This window comes from Erpetoichthys calabaricus, chromosome 1 (assembly GCF_900747795.2).
Source record: "Erpetoichthys calabaricus chromosome 1, fErpCal1.3, whole genome shotgun sequence".
Lineage (NCBI taxonomy): Eukaryota > Metazoa > Chordata > Cladistia > Polypteriformes > Polypteridae > Erpetoichthys > Erpetoichthys calabaricus.
This window is the reverse complement of record NC_041394.2, coordinates 263,167,151-263,185,841: the sequence shown is the minus strand read 5'-3', so window position 1 is coordinate 263,185,841 and position 18,691 is coordinate 263,167,151. Positions and strand designations below refer to the sequence as shown.

Below are 18,691 nucleotides of genomic sequence, written 5' to 3'. Positions count from 1 at the left end.
GTATCAGTTTATATTGTGTGCTATAATTGAGTGCTGTATCAGAGTATAAATTTTTATGTTAATGTGTATTATGTTTCTTGTTAGTGAAAAAAAGAATGAGATTCTGTCTCCCAAATATTCAATGAAAAAAGATTAACGTTTTTATGATATTTGCATATATTCAATGACCAATGTCTGAATCTTCTTATATAATATGGTACTGTGGCTGTTCATTTGTCTGTCCAGACAAATTTTGTTTAAATCACCTGTAGCTCGCAAACCGTTTGAACTATTGACTCTGAAATTTGGGACACGTATACTATGTGACGTCTAATATCTGCTTTCGGGGTGATGATTGACCTCCAAGGTTATTCCTCTTTTATTTTTATTTTTTTTTTATTGTAGAATCAACTCTCAGCATCCCATGCAGCGCATGTGTACGGCACCATTCCCATCCCTACCACCTTCACCGTCACTTCCTCTACCTCTTCATATCTTAAATCATTCTTAAGTTTTCAATCTGCCTCAAGTGCCAGCTTAAGTGAACAATTAAGGAAAACATACTGAGTAATTGCAACATAAACACCTACTTAATCAGTTTTAACGTGAAAAGATGCCAACGAAAGAAGAGAAGTGGGCTGCTAGGGTGGAGAAAAGAAGAGCTGCTCAGGAAGCAGCAAGCGCATCAACCTCTGAGGAAACGCATGCTAAATGTACAGAGAAAGAGTCTGCAAACTAGGGATGCTCAAGTCAAGTGTATTCACTGCACGTTACTAGTTTTTAAATAAAAGCATTGTGTGGATGTAGCCTCAGATGAGCACCTGTACCTGTATAGTATTTTTAGAGGGAGATGGCAAAACAAATCTTCTTGATCTTCCATTTCTTAAACATTTGCTCCTATTTTTCAGCATTATTTCCTTTTTTAGAGGTCCGAATAATATCAGGTAGTGGAATTACCACAACTTTTTCACTTGAAGTTAACAACTAGAAGAGAGTTTGAGTGAAATTTTTCCACTTGCAAGCTTACATATGCATATAAGCAAAACATTAAAATGTTAATCGCTAGAGCTCAGCCCTTTTCTTTTGCACATTCACAGTCTTTTATTTGATCAGGTTTATAAAAATTTAAACTGCTTTTCTTGCAAATGCAATTTTCCCATTCACTACAAAGTAAATTTGGTAATATCTTTTTGTTTTTGGAGGTACATATTAAATTAATCAAGATGATATTTTTGTCCATATCAAGCAACCCTGGTCTAAACATGCTGCATCTGTGGAAGAAACAGGGATGGTATGTTATTACTTAATTTTAAGAAAGCACCATTTTGTTTTACTTTAAATAGATTGGTAGGATATGTTATTTTTAATGTTCATGTAGCTTAGTATTACTGTGACAAACACACACAGTTTAATTCCCCCAAACCCCTCAAATAACAAGTAGTTTATTTACTAGACTCCTATTGTCGAGTTTCTGGAGCTTCCACTTGTAGCATTTCAATTCTCCACTTCATTGTGTTCACGTTAATTTACAGTTGGAATTTTGGGAGAATTATGTTACTGCTGATTTGTTACTTGATCTGGTCTTCAAAAAAGCAATTAAAAATGATCATTTTCCTGAAAATCAAGAGCAAAAATATTAAGGGTATTGCTTATTGCTGAAAATGCAGTTTGACCACAAAAATGTCATTTCTAGTTAACCAGAATGTCTTTTTTTTTAATTTTATACAAATGACTGCGGTGAAATGTCAGTGTTATATCACAATTTTGGTAGCATTAGTTTTTCTTAGATTGTCTGACTTGGAGTTCTGACTTTGAAGGGAGCTCAAATGAAATTTGCAACTGGAAAACTGTGTGATAGCATGTGACCACAGCATAATAATCAGGGGCTTCATGTGGCAGCCATCTAACATACTTATGACAATTCCCTTATCACAGTACCAGATTTTTAACCTTCCCAGAGATCCCATTGAGTTCTCAAACTCAGAATTATAATCTAAGTACAGCCTAAGCAAATTACTGAGCAACTTCATAAACTGTTTTCAGTTTGCGCATTACACTCAAGACATGATTACAAAATCTATGTATTATATGGATACAGATTGTCTGATAAATTAATTTTTTTGTTTGTCTGCGCAATCCAACTGGAACCAATTGATGGAACGCCTATGTAAATAAGTGGCTGAGGCACCTGAAGTTAAACACTTGCTTTAATGTTGTAAAAGCAGCTAAATAACTGCTTTTAGTTACATTGCAAAAAGATTATAAAGAATATTATTTTTAACACACATTAGTTATTCAATGAATACTTTTCAGTGTTAAAGCTCTGTGATAATCTGTGTTCGCACATGTTCTTGGCTTTACTAAACAGAATATACCTCTGACGTGAGTTCAGTGACTTTTATAAAAGGTTAGACTTTGTTGCCATGTCGAACACTGGGATTTGCCTTGCAGCTAATGTTGGAATAAAATGCTTTTGCCACCACAATGCTGAATTTAGTTATGGTGAGTTTGAGAATGGAACAATGGCTAGATGAATGTTTCAAGTGTCATATATTTCTATTGCTATTCTGTGAAAGATCACTATACATTGCTCAAAGCATGCACAGAAAATGCTGATAAAAAGACAGGGTTTCTTTCTCTATCGTAATAGCCAAGATGGTGCTGGTTTTAGATTTGAGTTCTTGTGTTCTCAGTGTTGTAGTTTTTTTTAGTGTTATTGGTATTATTTGAAGAAAACAAATTCTGTGCAATCATGTCAAACTTAACAAACCATAATAAGTTCTTTTTTTAATTACTTAAATGAGCAAGAGTAGTTTGTAACTTTTTTTAAAACCTGCAGAGTTTAAACTATCTAGTCTAGCTACATATCTCTACTGTCAGAGCCTTGAGCAAGGTGCAGGAACCTTCAGTTCAGCAGGACATTGTGGTTAACCTGTGCTGAAGCAGTAAGCATGTGTGCTTAATACCAAGGGGCTGCATTAGTGTTTCTCTCCAATTGAGTGATTTTCAATTGTTCCTTTGTAAGTCTTTGTGGAAGAATATTTTCCTGCTGTGCCTTTATTGTATTTAAAGTGTTATTTGTAAAATAAAATATTTTAATTTTATAGTATTTTCATATCAAATGGATTTTTTCTTTAATCCAATTTATTTTGACTGTGCTTGTTTTATTTGCAGCTCGCCCTAGCAATAGCTGATCTTGCTCTGCAAATGGCATCTTGGAAGGGGTGCGTTCAAACTCTCATAGAAAAGTAAGTTTCTTCTAAAGTGATTCCTTTTATTAAAAAAAAAAAAGAATAGCAGTTGTTATTTTGTTGTTTATTAACTATTCAGAAAATACTGTTTTATTTTCTTATTTGCATAGAATTTTTTTTTACCGTAAACATAAATGAGCTATTGTATTGTTTTTAGTTGTCTACATAACATAAAGTACCTCAAACTGCAATTGATCATTTTGTTCCAGCTGCTGTTGAATTTCAGACCCTTTTATCATAATATTTGATCGGAGGGAAAGAATGTATTTCCCTTAATCGGCATACCATAACATAGCTTTGATTAATTAAAAGGAACTTCTAATTTGCTTTAAATTATTATGGTTTTGTTAGCAAATATGTTTTTGAACTAGAATTCTTGAACACACATTGTCTCTTTGATATGATTGGACTCTAAATATATTTTGAAACGTATTTGTTTCTGCTTAGCTTCTCACAAATTCAAACCATTTTAAATAGGCATCATTTTGAAAGTTACCTATAGCCATAATAGAAAAATGCACCCCTGGACTAATGTAGTAATAGCAATATTCATCTGTTTCTTGTCTCTGGAGGCATCTTTACAACTTCACCACATGTACAGTTGTGTTTAACAAATTAAGCAGTAGGTAAAACAAATGTTGAAACATTTTAAATACCTGTAAATAGTATTTCTCCCTCAATGGAAACTTAGGGACGATCCTAAATAGCTAGTAATCTTGAAGGGAAAAGTTATGGGTACAAATGTTTTGCATTTTTAACAGTATAATTTTCAAGTTTATAAACGTGTTTTGCGTTAACTTATTTGGCTATCATGTTAGGATAGGACGATATGGCTAAAAATTGATACTTTGTCAGGATTACATTTTCTGAAGGTTTCTGGACAATACAGTATAATGTGTTTTATATATACTTTTCAAATTCACACATGAGCATGTCTGACCTATTAACCCTTATTACTGGTGCCGAGCAGGGATGTGTCCTTTTCTCACTGCTCTTCTCATTATATACAAATGACTGTACCTCTGGTGATTTGTCTGTCAAACTTCTTAAATTTGCTGATGACATCACACTAATCAGCCTCATTTTAAACAATGAAGAGTCCATATACATACAAGAGGCAGAACATCTGACACTGTGATGCTACCGTAATAATTTGGACTTTAGCATTCTCCTGCTCTCCTATCACTTGATATAAAAGGCTCTGCCATCGAATCGTTTACGTTTCTGGGCACTGTGCTGTCACAAAACCGTAAGTGGGACAATAACATCACATTTATTATTAAGGAATCCATCAGAGAATTCTTTTAGCACCAGCTGAGGAAATTCATTTTCTCTCAAGCAAGTTATACACAGCCATCATTGAGTCCATTCTGACCTCTGCTATGATTTTCTGGTTCAGTGCTGCCTCTGTTCAGGCTAAGGCCAATCTTACCTTACATTCAACTCCTGTATGTGTCCACGGTAAGGAAGTGGACTGATCTGACTCACCCAAGGTATCGCCTATTCCAAAGACTTCCCTCCAGCAAACACCTATGTGCAGTGAAAGGTAAAACAGCAAGTCATCTAAACATTTTTTTCCACATGCAGTTATTCTAACTAATCAGATTTGAGCTTTTACTCAGTATCTAGAGTATGTATACCAGTACACTAGACTACTGGACATTATAATCCTACTTTATCTCTTTATTTTGTTTATTGCCCTTGTGTGATGCATCATATTTTATTATTTTATCTTTTTATATTTATCTATATTTAGCACCAATACAGTCAAGACAAATTCCATTGTACATTTTAGTGTACCTGCCCAATAAAGTGAATTCTGATTCTTAAATTGAAACATACTGGTTGTTTGTTACAAAATATGCACAGGCATGTCTGTTACATATTGAAATATTTGTTAACTCTCTGCTCCTCAAATGGATTTGATATTTAGCAGGTATTGATCTCTCATGAACCAATAAAATTATAGTTTCCTACGTGGTCATTCACATTGCTGGTACACTAACCTAACACAAGGCTTGGCCTTTTCCTGTCCATGTCTTCTTATTTGCATCACCTCACATGTCAGGTTGAACTGCACATCTCATTGAATGACATTTCTGTTTTCCTTTTGAATGCACAGATTTGCACTTTACTGGGATTGGGTTGTGTTTAAATCTGTTCAAGTTTTTGTACTAATTTTAACGTATCATTAAAAAAGTTTTTTTTTGAATTGCATACCACAAGAACAACTTCATCCTGTATCCTAGATGAAGCTGTTTATTGCCTACTCCTACTAGCTTATAATAAAACATGTTATCTTTTTCATTTTTCTCTCTGTGCACTTAACATCATACATAATCCCTCAGTCTACAGGATAGAGTTTTATTTTTAAATTTAGAAAAAATAAGTTTAAACGTTTTAATTAAAAGTGTAACAGTGTTCTTATTTGTGTTCCATTAATTGTGAAAAGTGCTTTGTTAGCATCTGTGCATTTGAAGAACAGTAGTTTTGTATGTAAAGTTCTTTCCATCACTCACAAAATACTTTACTTTATTCTGCAGTTGTATTTCATTATTTAACTGCTATTTTTATCATACATGGATTGCAGCAGACATTTTTAAGGCTGGGTCATTCTGTCACCAACTTCTTTTAGTTCTGTTTTACTAGACGCTGGAGGGGTGGTAACCTTATTTACTTTTGTGATCTGGGGTTAGTATCAGTGAAGGTAATCTCACAGTATTGCTTGGTTGTGGGCAATCTTTTCATAAGGGACTTGAAGAAAAGCAAGAGGAAATATGCACTGATGGTGAATGTCTGCATGTTGAAGCAAGACGGTGTAAGAAGAAAATTTACATTGTTGGAAAGAGCAAATGAGATATCAGGAGCATCATTTGAAGCAATGAAGAATATTTTGTACAGTTTGATTAAGGATCAGCCAAGTCACAAGGAGACATAGTGATGCAGTGCAGTTAAAATTATCAGTTGATGAAACTAGCAGAAGCTATAAAAAGTGACAGAAAACAAAGGCAGAATGTGACCAAGAAGTCTGTAAAGCCTCAAAGGCAGTTGTTAGAGTGCAAGAAACCAAGAGACGAGTTTGTAAGTGTGCTGTGAAATGAAACAGTTAAGAGAAATATATTCGGGATTATGAAATGAATGGCAAAAGGAAGGAATGATGTGGTAGGTGTGAATCGCTTGAAAAATGCTGAAACAGACATTGTGATTCATATTAAAAGGATTAAGGACATTTGGAAGAAGTACATAGAGGAGTTAATGAATTATGAGAATGAATATGATAATGATATTCAAAGTAGTAAAACAGGACCATTCTATAAGTAGGAAAGTTCTACCTAGGTAACAGGTTGAGGGCAGACGGAAAAGGCAAAGTGATAGAGCCATGTTGAGAGATTTTGCCATCCCCTATTCTGGAGTTGAAGTCTTAATTTTATGAAAGCTGTGTGGAATGTAGTGTTCTCTGTGGGAGAGGTATCTGACCAATGAAGGTGGAATTGAGACAAAGGCAGGAAGAGCAGAAAAAATAATCAGTTGAATTTGTGGAATATAAGGGAGAGGAAGATGAATATATGGTTAAGAAATTAGATTTTGGATTTTAGTGGCAAGGTACTTATTTATGAAATTGTTTACAATATTGATTTAAATCATTAACTTAAATAAACACATGCAAGTACAATTTCCTGAATCTGACATTTCAGGAATCAGTTTTAGGTTTTTAAACAAGAAGCTTAAAATAGAGCAACTAGACATCTTTTTAATATATAGTGAATCTTAATAGCTGCTAACACTTGTCTGTACTGTTTGCTGTCCCTCTTTTGTTTTTCTTTTAGATACAGCAATGAAGTCTCCTCACTCATGTTTCTAATTGAAATATTAACTGTTCTGCCCGAAGAAGTGCACAGTCGTTCTTTGAGAATCGGTGCCAACCGCCGTACAGAGATCATTGAAGAACTTGCCTATTACTCTAGCACTGTTATAAGCCTACTGGTAAATAATGATCAGCTTCAGTTGTATATTCCATTTTGTCATTTTATTTTTGTGCAAGTATAATCTAGTAATTCTTTATTTCATATCATTGTTATTTATTCCTTATAAAGAAAACACATTTTAATTTTTAAATGATCAGTTTAATTACATAATGCAGTCCTCTTTCTAATTTTACTGCTTTTACATGCACATATAAAATGAGTACAATATTATATGCGGACATATAACCCATTTGTGTATTAAATATTAAGAATCCACTTGTCTGTTTTTTTATAGTAGTGAGAGACTGATGTAGAAGATGCAATTTATCCCACAAACCTTCTACTTCAATCCATGCTTTTTCCACAGTCTGTTTTTCTTCCCCACACTACAAAGTCTGAGTGTTAGATTGATGATTTATTAATTGGTTCAGCTTGAGCTTTGCCCTGTTGGGTATAGACGTGGAGGTTCTTTTTTTAGCTGATGCCCATTGTTAGGGGAGCAGCTGTGTCTCCCCATGACACTGTGCAACTTGCATAAAACATTAACTAGGCCTTCTTCTATAACCCAGTTCATATATTTTTTTTATATTGCTTTGTTACATGGTGTACTAATGCATACTGACAGACATCTAGTCCTTACCACTGTTATACAGGGCCAGAGCAGAGGTTATGAAAACCAACCTGATTTGTAGTACAAAAAATTGAGAAATGCCACTGCCAATAGATGCGCAAGTATCCTACATGAATAAGAAATTTAAAGACAGGCCCAGTTTTTGTTAGTTCTGTGCACCTCAAAGTAACTAAACATTCTAGGACTAAAGGACATGTTCTCTTAAATTTTTCGAGTGGAGAGAGTTTCATGTGAGCCTATTACAAGTCTTCAAAAACTTTATAGCAATTGATAAAACGGATCCAGTAGCATTCTTTCAGATAAAATAGTAAATCACGTGAAGAGACCAGCAGAAAATTAAGAGGAAACAATTAATAATGTAACTAGAAGGGATTTCTTCACAAAAAGTGTTGTGAGAATCCGAAACTTAATTGCTAAGGTTTCCTAGCACTGAATACTTCTAAAAAGTACCTTGAGGAGATATTATGGCATCTTAGCTACTGTATAGACCACTTTCACAGGTATCTGTGATGACTTCCTGCCAGTTTCATGCTGGGATAATCAACTTCCTGTTGAATGGAGGTCGGCAAACACAATGGAGCAATCAGGACTGTTCAGTTGTTTTCTCAAACATTTTCCCAAACTGACCATAGCATTCTGTATATTACACAATTAGTGGAGCACAACTTGAAAAGTGATGCAGATGTTTTTATAAAATTTGTATCTTTTCAACTGTGAAGGTAAGTACTCTCTTGTTAATACTGTTTTCCTAGCTAGCATCATATGCCATGCTAATAATATATGAATGGAGCAATTTTCATTTTCTTTTGTTTTTTATACATGATTAGGATTAAACGTGTTGAATATGGAGGTAGTAGTAAGATGTAGGTGTGACAGATTTTTTATATTTGTGTTTTGATATTTTCTGCTGTTGTAATAATTGGTGTTATTGAGTACAAATATTGAATATCAGTATTAGATTTACATTAGCGCTTCATTTCTGATTCTTTATTAGTCACATAAGTGGTACAGTGAAGTTTTCTTAAAGATTACATTAAAAATCATTATATTAAAACACGTAAGCATACCTGATGAAGGAAGACCCACATAATAGTGGTCTGTCAACATATCCGTTTCACACACTTTTTCCATGTCCGTCTCTTGCATTTCAAGTGGCACATCACAAACAACTGTAAATGACAGCAAAAACATTCTACACATAGGGGACACAATGTCTTAAAATGCCAGACGTTTGGAGGAACTTGTAGTGACTTTTTTACTTTCATTTTTCATGTTCCTTGAACACTCTTGTTATGTTTATGTTTGTTATTGAACTAAAACGTGTGGTATTTTTGCTTCAACTGGGTCTTCCATATTTTCAGTTTGATATATGTGTTAGTTTACTTGTCTATTTGGCTTCTTTGCTGTATTGAAGTGAGGAGATAATGACAGGCAAACGCTGATCTGTGAAACAAAGTTTTAAAATTGTTGGAAACTTGGTAAATGGAGAGAGATATACAAATTTGATTATATGCTGTTTAATTTATTCTGTTTCTCTGTGAAATGTGTGTTAAATGTTAATGTATACTTCTACCACCTTCTTAATCCAACTCTTCATTAACTTGTCTTTAAATACTGAATCAATTAAAAATGAACATACAAAATATAAGTTAAATCTTTAAATAAATATTTTTCTGTTATAGTATTTTAGCAAAATATTCAAAAAAAAATACAGAGGAGAGCCCATATAGGCAAGAGTACGTTATGTATGTATTTTTTTATTTATATATACTGTTTTGTAAATTACATAGATTTAAAGCTTAAGGGTTTCAGGAGTCTTTCTCCACTCTAAGGAGCTTCTGCCTTCATGCAGATTTTCAGCAAACTTTTTTCTCCCCTATTCTGTTTTTTCATGCAAGTAATGTAAAGCAGAAGCAGAACTTCAATTTCATCATCAGATTCTGAGCCTTACATATTTTATTTTAAAATGAAACAGAGTACATACATATACATATACATATACATATGTATATTTTTCTTATATATAAACGTCTGCGTGTGGAAGTGTGTGTGTCTGTCCAGCCCGGAAGTTTTGTTTCACAGATTGCTGCAACTCAGCATGCACAACAGTATTCAGTGATGATATTACGATTTAGAGGTGATTCATTCCAACATCATTTAAAATTGAAAAAATCAAGAGGGTGTATTAGTACAAAACTCTAAAATTAGATCTACCTTACCATAAAAAGGATTCGAACAAATGTCTGCCAATATGAAAGTAGAAATTACTCATTTTACTCACTCAAACATGGCATCCTCAGTAGTTTTATTTCTACCATCTTCTTGTCAAAAAAGCAACTCGTCATGCATTATAGAAAAAAAAAAAAATTCTTTGTTGTTTCGTAGTGGCTCAGCTATAAAACATATTTTGCCTCTTCTTAAAGTTGTGTGATAGCGACATGGTATAAAAAGTACATAATGCTGAGTGTTGATTGGCACTGCAGGCGCTTAATTTTCAGTGTGCGTGCAGGAGGACAATAGCACTGACTTTTAATTAAAAAAAAAAATGTAAGGGACTGGCTTTGATATGTGGTGTGATCAGTTTGTGTCAAATTTAATATCTTGTATACACAGTGCAGTTATATTCCTGTTATTATTCCTGCCAGCAAGCAGTACTTGAAGTGGATCCACATTACTGGCAGTACTCTGTTTAATAAGTATCTTTTTCGTCCTCCCAATTCTTTATTACTTTGAGTATTACTTGCAGTTTGCAGTATGTGTGCATATTAGTACATGATATGACAGGGTTAAGGGTCCCCTTCGATTTAAGAGTGCCACTGGTACCAGTCAATTTAGGCACTGCCCATGAGACCAAACAAGCACCACCACGTCGCCAGTGTAACGGCAGAGGAACAATAGGCATTAGAAGTCTGCAAGTTACGTAGCTGTATGATGATATAAATATACTTGCACTCTTCCCATTCATACTTTGTGTTTGACACACTGATCAGACTGCCTTCCCAAAGCTAGAGTGCACTTCTGCTCAACTAGCATTTCACATGAATCTCACATGCCACCTGCTTAGAGTATGACTGCCTGATAGCTTTGTGAAGCACACAAGATTTTTTTTTTTTTTTTTTTTTTTAAAGTGATGTTGGCCATTTTGCATTTTGAGGAATTTTCTGTAAATATTTGGAGATAATTTATGATTTTTATTTACAGTTGTGCTCATATGTTTATATATTCTGGCAGAATTTGTGAAATATTGACCATTGTTTGGAAAATACAAGTAATCATGCAGAAAGCTTTCCTTTTAATTAGGGAGTTTGCTGTGGCAAGGCAATTTATTATCGCTTTATTGTGTGTGCTCTTTTTAAATTATAATAATAACTGAAATTACCTAAATGGGCCTGATTAAAAATTTATATACCCTTTAATGTCGGGGCTGATAATATACACACAAGTTGACACACAGGTTCCAATTAAGGGTAATGAAGGGAGAATGTCCACACCTGTAACCTCTTTGACTATAATCAATGTCTGTCTATAAATAGTCAATTTAAATATATGCAGAGCTGCACTGACTTTGCTGGATACCAAGCCATGGGGAAAGCATAAAGCTTGTTGCTTTGTATAAATCAGTAAGAGGATATAAAAAGATACATAGTTTAGAGATCTGAAAATATCTTTTAGCAGTGTTCAAAGTCTGATAACAAAGTGGAAATTTAGGGCCTCTGTTATTAACAAGCCACGCTCAGGTAGACCAACCAAGATTTCAGCCACAACTGCCAGGATCATTTGTCGAGCTGCCAAGAAAAATATACAAGCCATTTCAGCTGAGACCACCAAGTAAGTGGCGTTGCTGTTTCAAGATGCACAATAAGGAAGTACTTGAACAAAAATGGGCTCCACAGTCGAGTTGCAAGAAAAGAAGACTTTGCTGTGACAATGCCACAAAACCACATACTTAAAATATGCCAAACAACATCTAGACAAGCCTCAAAACTTCTGGAGCAGAGTCCTTTGGAGTGATGAAACCAAAATTGAACTTTATGGTCCTAACCATAAATGCTGTGTTTGGAGAAGATGCAACAAGTCCCTTGATGACAAGTACATCATCATTACTGTGAAGCATAGAGATGGATCTCTGATATTCTGGGTGTGTGTGTGAGCTACAGCGGCACAGGTAACTTAGTAAAAATTGATGACAAGACGAATGCATTATGTTACTGGAAAATATTGGAGGGCAGCTTGCATTCATTAGTCTTGAAGCTGCACATTGGATGCCCTTGGATCTTCCAACACAACAATATTCCAAAACGCAAAGCCAAGTTGACCCTTCGGTGGGTGCAGTAGAGAAAAGTGAAGGTGCTGGACTGGCCATCACCATCTGACTTTAGTGACTTCAGTGTCATTAAGCCACTTTGGGGAGATGTGAAATATGTGCCATTCATGCGAAACAACCCAAGAAATCACCGGACCTGGATGCTTTTTTCCAAGAAGAATGGGCAGCTCTACCATCTGAGAAAATCAAGGGCCTCATCCACAACTATCACGAAAGACTGCATGACATCATTGATTCTCAAGGAGGCAATAAACAATAGTAAGAAGTAAAGGTATACAAAAGTTTCAACAGGGACAATTTCATTGTTTTCCTTATTACTATGTTTTGTTTAATTCTGTGATTCCTTATAGTTGGATTTGGATTCCATTAAAAGTAAATGTCTTCTTTTCTTTAAAGTATGGTACACATCTTAGGCTGGGTTTATACTTCACACGACGTATGTGCCTCAGACACTACTGCTACACATGTGTTGTACTGTTTATACTTGCACTTGTTCTTTACGTAAACTGGAGGATTCCACCAGGTGGCAGAACAAGATGTCGTCATGGTTAGAAGACAACGTTTGGCTTCTCTGTGTTGTGAATTGTCCAAAACATCAATTAAATTCCAAGGACACCTTGCCACAATATCTCCCAAAAGGATGGATATTTAATGATTACACCCATCAATCCAGGGATGTGCCTATTCTAGCAAACATCGGCCGCAAGGCAGGAACAATCCCTGTTTGGGGCATCAGCTCATCTCAAGGTGAAACAAGCACATACATACACTAGCATCATTTTAGAATCACCAAATTCCCAAACCTGCTTGTCCTTGGAAGGAAAGCGGAGCACACTGTGGAAACCCACCAGGAAAACATGCAAACTTGAGGCAAGGAACTGTACCGTTCCACAACTGTGTCTCCCCCACATGTGTCGTTACTAACAGTATTCATTATTTAAATGACGTTAACAATTTATCTGTAAAATACAATATGCATACTTTAATGCATTTTATCATGAAAGTAATATCAAATATAAATCTAAGGGTTCTAAATGTGCAGAGGACTGGAATATCATAAATTTAATGTGTTCTGTGTGGCGACTGCTGCCTGCCGTTGCAGTCAGCCCAGGAGGAAGCCCCAGTAGCACGTAGCGATTATTAACTGGGCTGGTTTTAAAGTGATGTTTACGACGGTCTACTTTAATGACAAAATAAACTACGAGATGCACATATAAATGTAGTTCCGTGCAACAAACCCTCGCTAAATGAAATATTTAGTTGACATTTGATGTTAAAAAAAAATAAATAAAAAAAATAAATTGTTATAAAAAAAATGTGACAACTGCAAATACAACAACATTTATTTATATACCACATTTTCATACAAAAAAGTAGCTCAAAGTGCTTTACATAATGAAGAAAAGAAAAATAAAAGACAAAGTAAGAAATTAAAATAAGACAACATTAGTTAACACAGAATAAGAGTAAGGTCCAATGGCCAGGGAGGACAGAAAAAACAAAAAAAAAACTCCAGACGGCTGGAGAAATAAATAAAATCTGCAGGGGTTCCAGGCCACGAGACCGCCCAGTCCCCTCTGGGCATTCTACCTAACAAAAATGAAATAGTCCTCTTTGTATTTAAGGTTCTCACGGAAGGACTTGATGATGATGGTCATGCAGACTTCTGGCTTTAATCCATCAATGTTGGAACATCACGGTGCTTTGAGTAGATGGTGGTGGTGTAAGCAGCCACCACAAAGAAACCGGAAAAAGAAACAGAAGAGAGAGTAGGGGTTAGTACGGATTTTAGAGCCACCTTGAATAGTTATTATAATGAATTGGATATACAGAGTATCAGGATTAAATTAAAGTGAAGTTATGAGAAAGCCATGTTAAAATAATGTGTTTTTAGCAGTTTTTTAAAATGCTCCACCGTATTAGCTTGGCGAATTCCTACTGGCAGGCTATTCCAGATTTTAGGTGCATAACAGGAGAAGGCCGCCTCACCACTTCTTTTAAGTTTTGCTCTTAGAATTCTAAGGAGAAACTCATTTGAAGATCTAAGGTTACAATTTGGAATATAAGGTGTCAGACATTCTGATATATAAGATGGAGCGAGATTGTTTAAGGCTTTATAAACCATAAGCAGAATTTTAAAGTCAATCCTGAATGACACAGGTAACCAGTGTAGTGACATCAAAACTGGAGAAATGTGCTTGGATTTTCTTTTCCTAGTTAGGATTCTAAGAGCTGCATTCTGCACTAGTTGCAAACGATTTATCTTTTTTGGGTAGTCCTGAGAAGAGTGCGTTACAGTAATCTAGTCGACTGAAAACAAACGCATGAACTAATTTCTCAGCATCTTTCAATGATATAAGAGGTCGAACTTTTGCTATGTTTCTTAAGTGAAAAAATGCTCTCCTAGTGGTCTGATGAATATGCGATTTAAAATTCAGATTACAGTCAACAGTTACCCCTAAGCTTTTTACCTCCGTCTTGACTTTTAATCCTAATGCATCCAGTTTGTTTCTAATAGCCTCATTGTATCCATTATTGCCAATCACTAAAATTTCTGTTTTCTTTTTATTTAGCTTTAGAAAATTACTATTCATCCATTCAGAAATACAAGTAAGACATTGTGTTAGTGAATCAAGAGAATCGGGGTCATCAGGTGCTATTGATAAATACAGCTGTGTGTTATCAGCATAGCTGTGGTAGCTCATGTTGTGCCCTGAGATAATCTGACCTAACGGAAGCATGTAGATTGAGAAAAGCAGGGGACCCAGAATAGAGCCTTGTGGAACACCATATAGGATATCATGTGTCTTTGTTTGAGTGGGCACCATTTCAGTTGTAATGTCTCAGAGCTTGTTAGGTTATTAGTCTGACTTGGCTTGTTAGGTGTTAGTCTGGTTAAGAATTGTCATTGGTAATTGTCAGCAGATGACAATTCCAGAGCCTAATAAATTCTTTGGCTCTTCAAACATTGTGCAACACTCAACAACCATGGGCTTTTCTAAGCTACTGACTGCAGATCTGAAAATAAAACAAACTGATTCCCAAAAGCAGGGTAAAGCTATAGAAAGTATTGAATTGTTTCCAGATACCAATTTACAGTCTGAAATGTCATTAAGTTACGTCAGTTAAGGACAGGTCAAGACAAACTGACAGAACAGTTTGCATACTATGGAGGATGACAAAGCAAAACCCCAATATATCTTCAAAGGACAGGTGGTACTGTACTGTACTGTGCGTTACTTCATGGAAGAACCTTCAGAAGGCAACCTTATATGAGATCTAATCCCAAAAAGAATGTCTTACCAATTGTTACGTCCAGGGATTAATCTATTATGATTTGGGGTTGTTTGGCAGTAAAAAACACAGCAGACATTGTGCAAATACAGGGAGGAATGGATTCTGCTAAATATAAACAAATCCTTGGTAAGAATGTCAAACAGTCAGTCAGTAAACTGAAGCTAAAAAAAGGATGGGTTCTACAGTAAGACGACCATCCTAAACACTTCAAAATATACTATGAATGACCTCAAGAGCACAATGGGAAGGATTTGGAATGGCCCTTACAGTGCCCAGACCTAAACATCATTGAAAATCTGTGGGAGGGATCTCAAATGTGTTGTACATACAAGACAGGCCAAGAATCTCTCTAAGCTGGAAGTGATTTGCAAGGAAGAACAGGAAGACCTTTCCAAAACAAGAATTTAAAGACACAAAAAAAAAAACAAACCTCTGCAAGCTCTCATTTTTGCCAAAGGGCTTGTTAATAAGTACTCACATAGTAGGGCGCCCAAACTTTTGCAAGTACCATATTTACTCATACACATTTTTTAGCTAATCTAATACATCATGCATGTACTATATATTAACATTTTCTTAAAAATTGTTAATATATAGTGCAAAAAACTGTTAGCATTGAGTTACTCCAGACTCCACATGCAAAGCTGCAGAATTTTACAAATCTGCTTCATTACCACGATTAGCCTTTTGGTAATTTTAAATGGTTAGCTTGTTATCTTCATTTGTACAATTTACAACCAGACCCCATCACAACGTAGATTATTTTTTTCTTTCTGTCCTACTACTCTGTTAATCTCCTTGGTGTTAACCCAGAATGTGACTTGCACTTGAAATTCTGTGTTATTACAATTAATTCAGAGTAAGACTCGGGTTAATGTTTAATTATCCACTTTCCACTTTATACATCTTGCCTGAAGAAGGGGCCTGAGTTGCCTCGAAAGCTTGCATATTGTAATCTTTTTAGTTAGCCAATAAAAGGTGTCATTTTGCTTGGCTTTTCTCTATATAATGTAGAAAATTATAATGACTTTCAAGGGGATTGAATACTTTTGCACGTCACTGTGTGTATGTGTGCGTGTGTATTTAATTTGTTTGTTTATATACACACACACACACACATAAGGAACATACATATAAAATGTAATAACTTTAAACAAAAAACATGTTTTATACATTACCGGTCAAAAGTTTTATTACGCCTCAGTTTTTCCAAGTTTGTCTTCAACTCTAATCAGTTGAACTGCAATGAATGATCTAAGATTGTGAAAAGGTAAGCAGTAAACTGCCAGGGGTTGAAATTTAAAGTTTAGGTTAGCAAAAAATGAAATAAAAGAAATTTCAGAATATTACAAATGGGCATTCTTCAGGGAACAACTAATAGGTTACAACCTACAGATGTTCTGCAGAAATTAAAGGTAATTAAGTCTTGCAAACTGAAGCAAGCAGTTTGCACAGGTGTCCCAAACTCTGCTGATTACTTAAAAACCTTCTGTTGTAAAGCAGAGTAGGAACAGACTGTGTTACTACACCCTCTGAAGTACTACTTGGACAATATTATAGTGTAGAAAGTTGTAAATTCCAGTGTTAATGGCAAGAAAAGTCAACTAACAAATTAAATGAATCACAGCATTATTATACATAGAAGTGTAGCCCTTTCATTTGGAGAAATTGCAAAAAAAATAAAAATGTCACTGTGTATGGTGTCCTATGCAGTCCAAAGGCAATTGGGAACTGGAAGAGATCTGGCAGACCCAAAGTCACAGCCCAATCAGAAGACAAGTTTCTGAGGGTCACCAGCTTGCATGATAGGTGCCTCACAGAAAAGCAGTTTCAAGCACTGCTCAACAGTGGTCAAACAAAGCAAGTCTCAGTTTCTAGAAGTAATAGGAGGCTTTGTGCCACAGGTTTGACAGGGCTAATTGGGAGTAAGAAAGCAATTCCTTAAAGGTCAAAATATAGCCTTGAAATACTGGCAGTGGACTACTGCAGACTGGAAGAAAGTCTTATGGACTGATGCTTCACAATTAGAAATCTTCAGTTCATCACGTGCAGGGTGTTTGTATGCTGTTGAGTTGGTGAATGGATGGTTCCTCAGTCTGACACCAACTGTTAAACATGGAGAAGGTGTGATAGGTTGGGGTTCTTTTGCTGTAGGCAGAGTTGGTGACTTGTACAAAATAACTGGCATTCTGAATCATAAGGTTTATCATAGTTTGGCTGTTATATCGGCAAAAAGCAGCTGCTTTGATGAATCAAAAGTTTGAATAAAACTTTGTACACTTAATGACTTTTTGACTTATTATTTTATTTGCCATTGTTTATTTGTTCTATGCCTTGATTTCACAAAACATTAAGACATTAAACTATGTACAGTTCCATAAAACCTGAAAAAACTAAGCTGTTCTGAAATGTTTGGCTGGTAGTGTATACCCTAGGTTCTTGTCTATAAGCCGGACTCATGTATAAGCCGGAGACCAAAAATCATACGAATTTTTAAAATAAAATCGTATCATAGATAAGCCGGACTCATGGATAAGCCGAACGTACTATAACCTATAACTAATAGAAGGGAGGGAGGTCAGTGGTCTCACTCGCACCCATTTAATTTCTTTAAGGGGGGAGAGAGTGTGAGATATTGGCGTCTCTCTCACTCCCCGCATGGCGCGGTTGGAGCGGCCGGAGCACGTTCTTTCTGCTCTGGGCGTCGCCGAGTCAACACGCGCGCATAGCGGTCATTTAAATTGTGATTTTATATATAAGCATATTTAAATATATATCGCGCATTTTTGCTGGTTCGCGGATTTCTGCGGACAATGGGTCTTTTAATTTCTGGTACATGCTTCCTCAGTTGGTTTGCCCAGTTGATTTCATACAAGGGACGCTATTGGCAGATGGCTGAGAAGCTACCCAGCTTACTTTTCTCTGTCTCTCTTGCGCTGACTTTCTCTGATCCTGACGTAGGGGGATTGAGCAGGGGGGCTGTTTGCACACCTAGACGATACGGACGCTCGTCTAAAAATGCTGAAAGATTATCTTCACGTTGCTATCTTTTGTAAAGCTGATTCCTGAAAAGACATGCTGCACAGTGCTTCGCATACTTAAAAGCTCAAAGGGCACGTATTGATTTTTTTATCTGTCTCTCTCTATCTCTCTCTAACTCACTCTCTCTCTCTCTCTCTGCTCCTGACGGAGGGGGTGTGAGCTGCCGCCTTCAACAGCTTTGTGCCGTGGTGCTTCGCATACT

At 35.7% G+C, this 18,691-nt stretch overlaps 1 protein-coding gene across 2 annotated transcripts in view; it reads left to right on the top strand.

The window, feature by feature from the left end:
• The window catches only part of tnpo3 (transportin 3), a 162,151-nt gene that overhangs the window by 61,096 nt on the left and 82,364 nt on the right, over positions 1 to 18,691 (top strand). For both annotated transcript variants that reach the window (XM_028814714.2, XM_028814708.2), the window contains exons 3-4: positions 3,154 to 3,227; positions 7,058 to 7,214. In XM_028814714.2, coding sequence (XP_028670547.1) covers positions 3,154 to 3,227; positions 7,058 to 7,214 — 231 coding nt within the window. The remainder of the gene's footprint in view (positions 1 to 3,153; positions 3,228 to 7,057; positions 7,215 to 18,691) is intronic.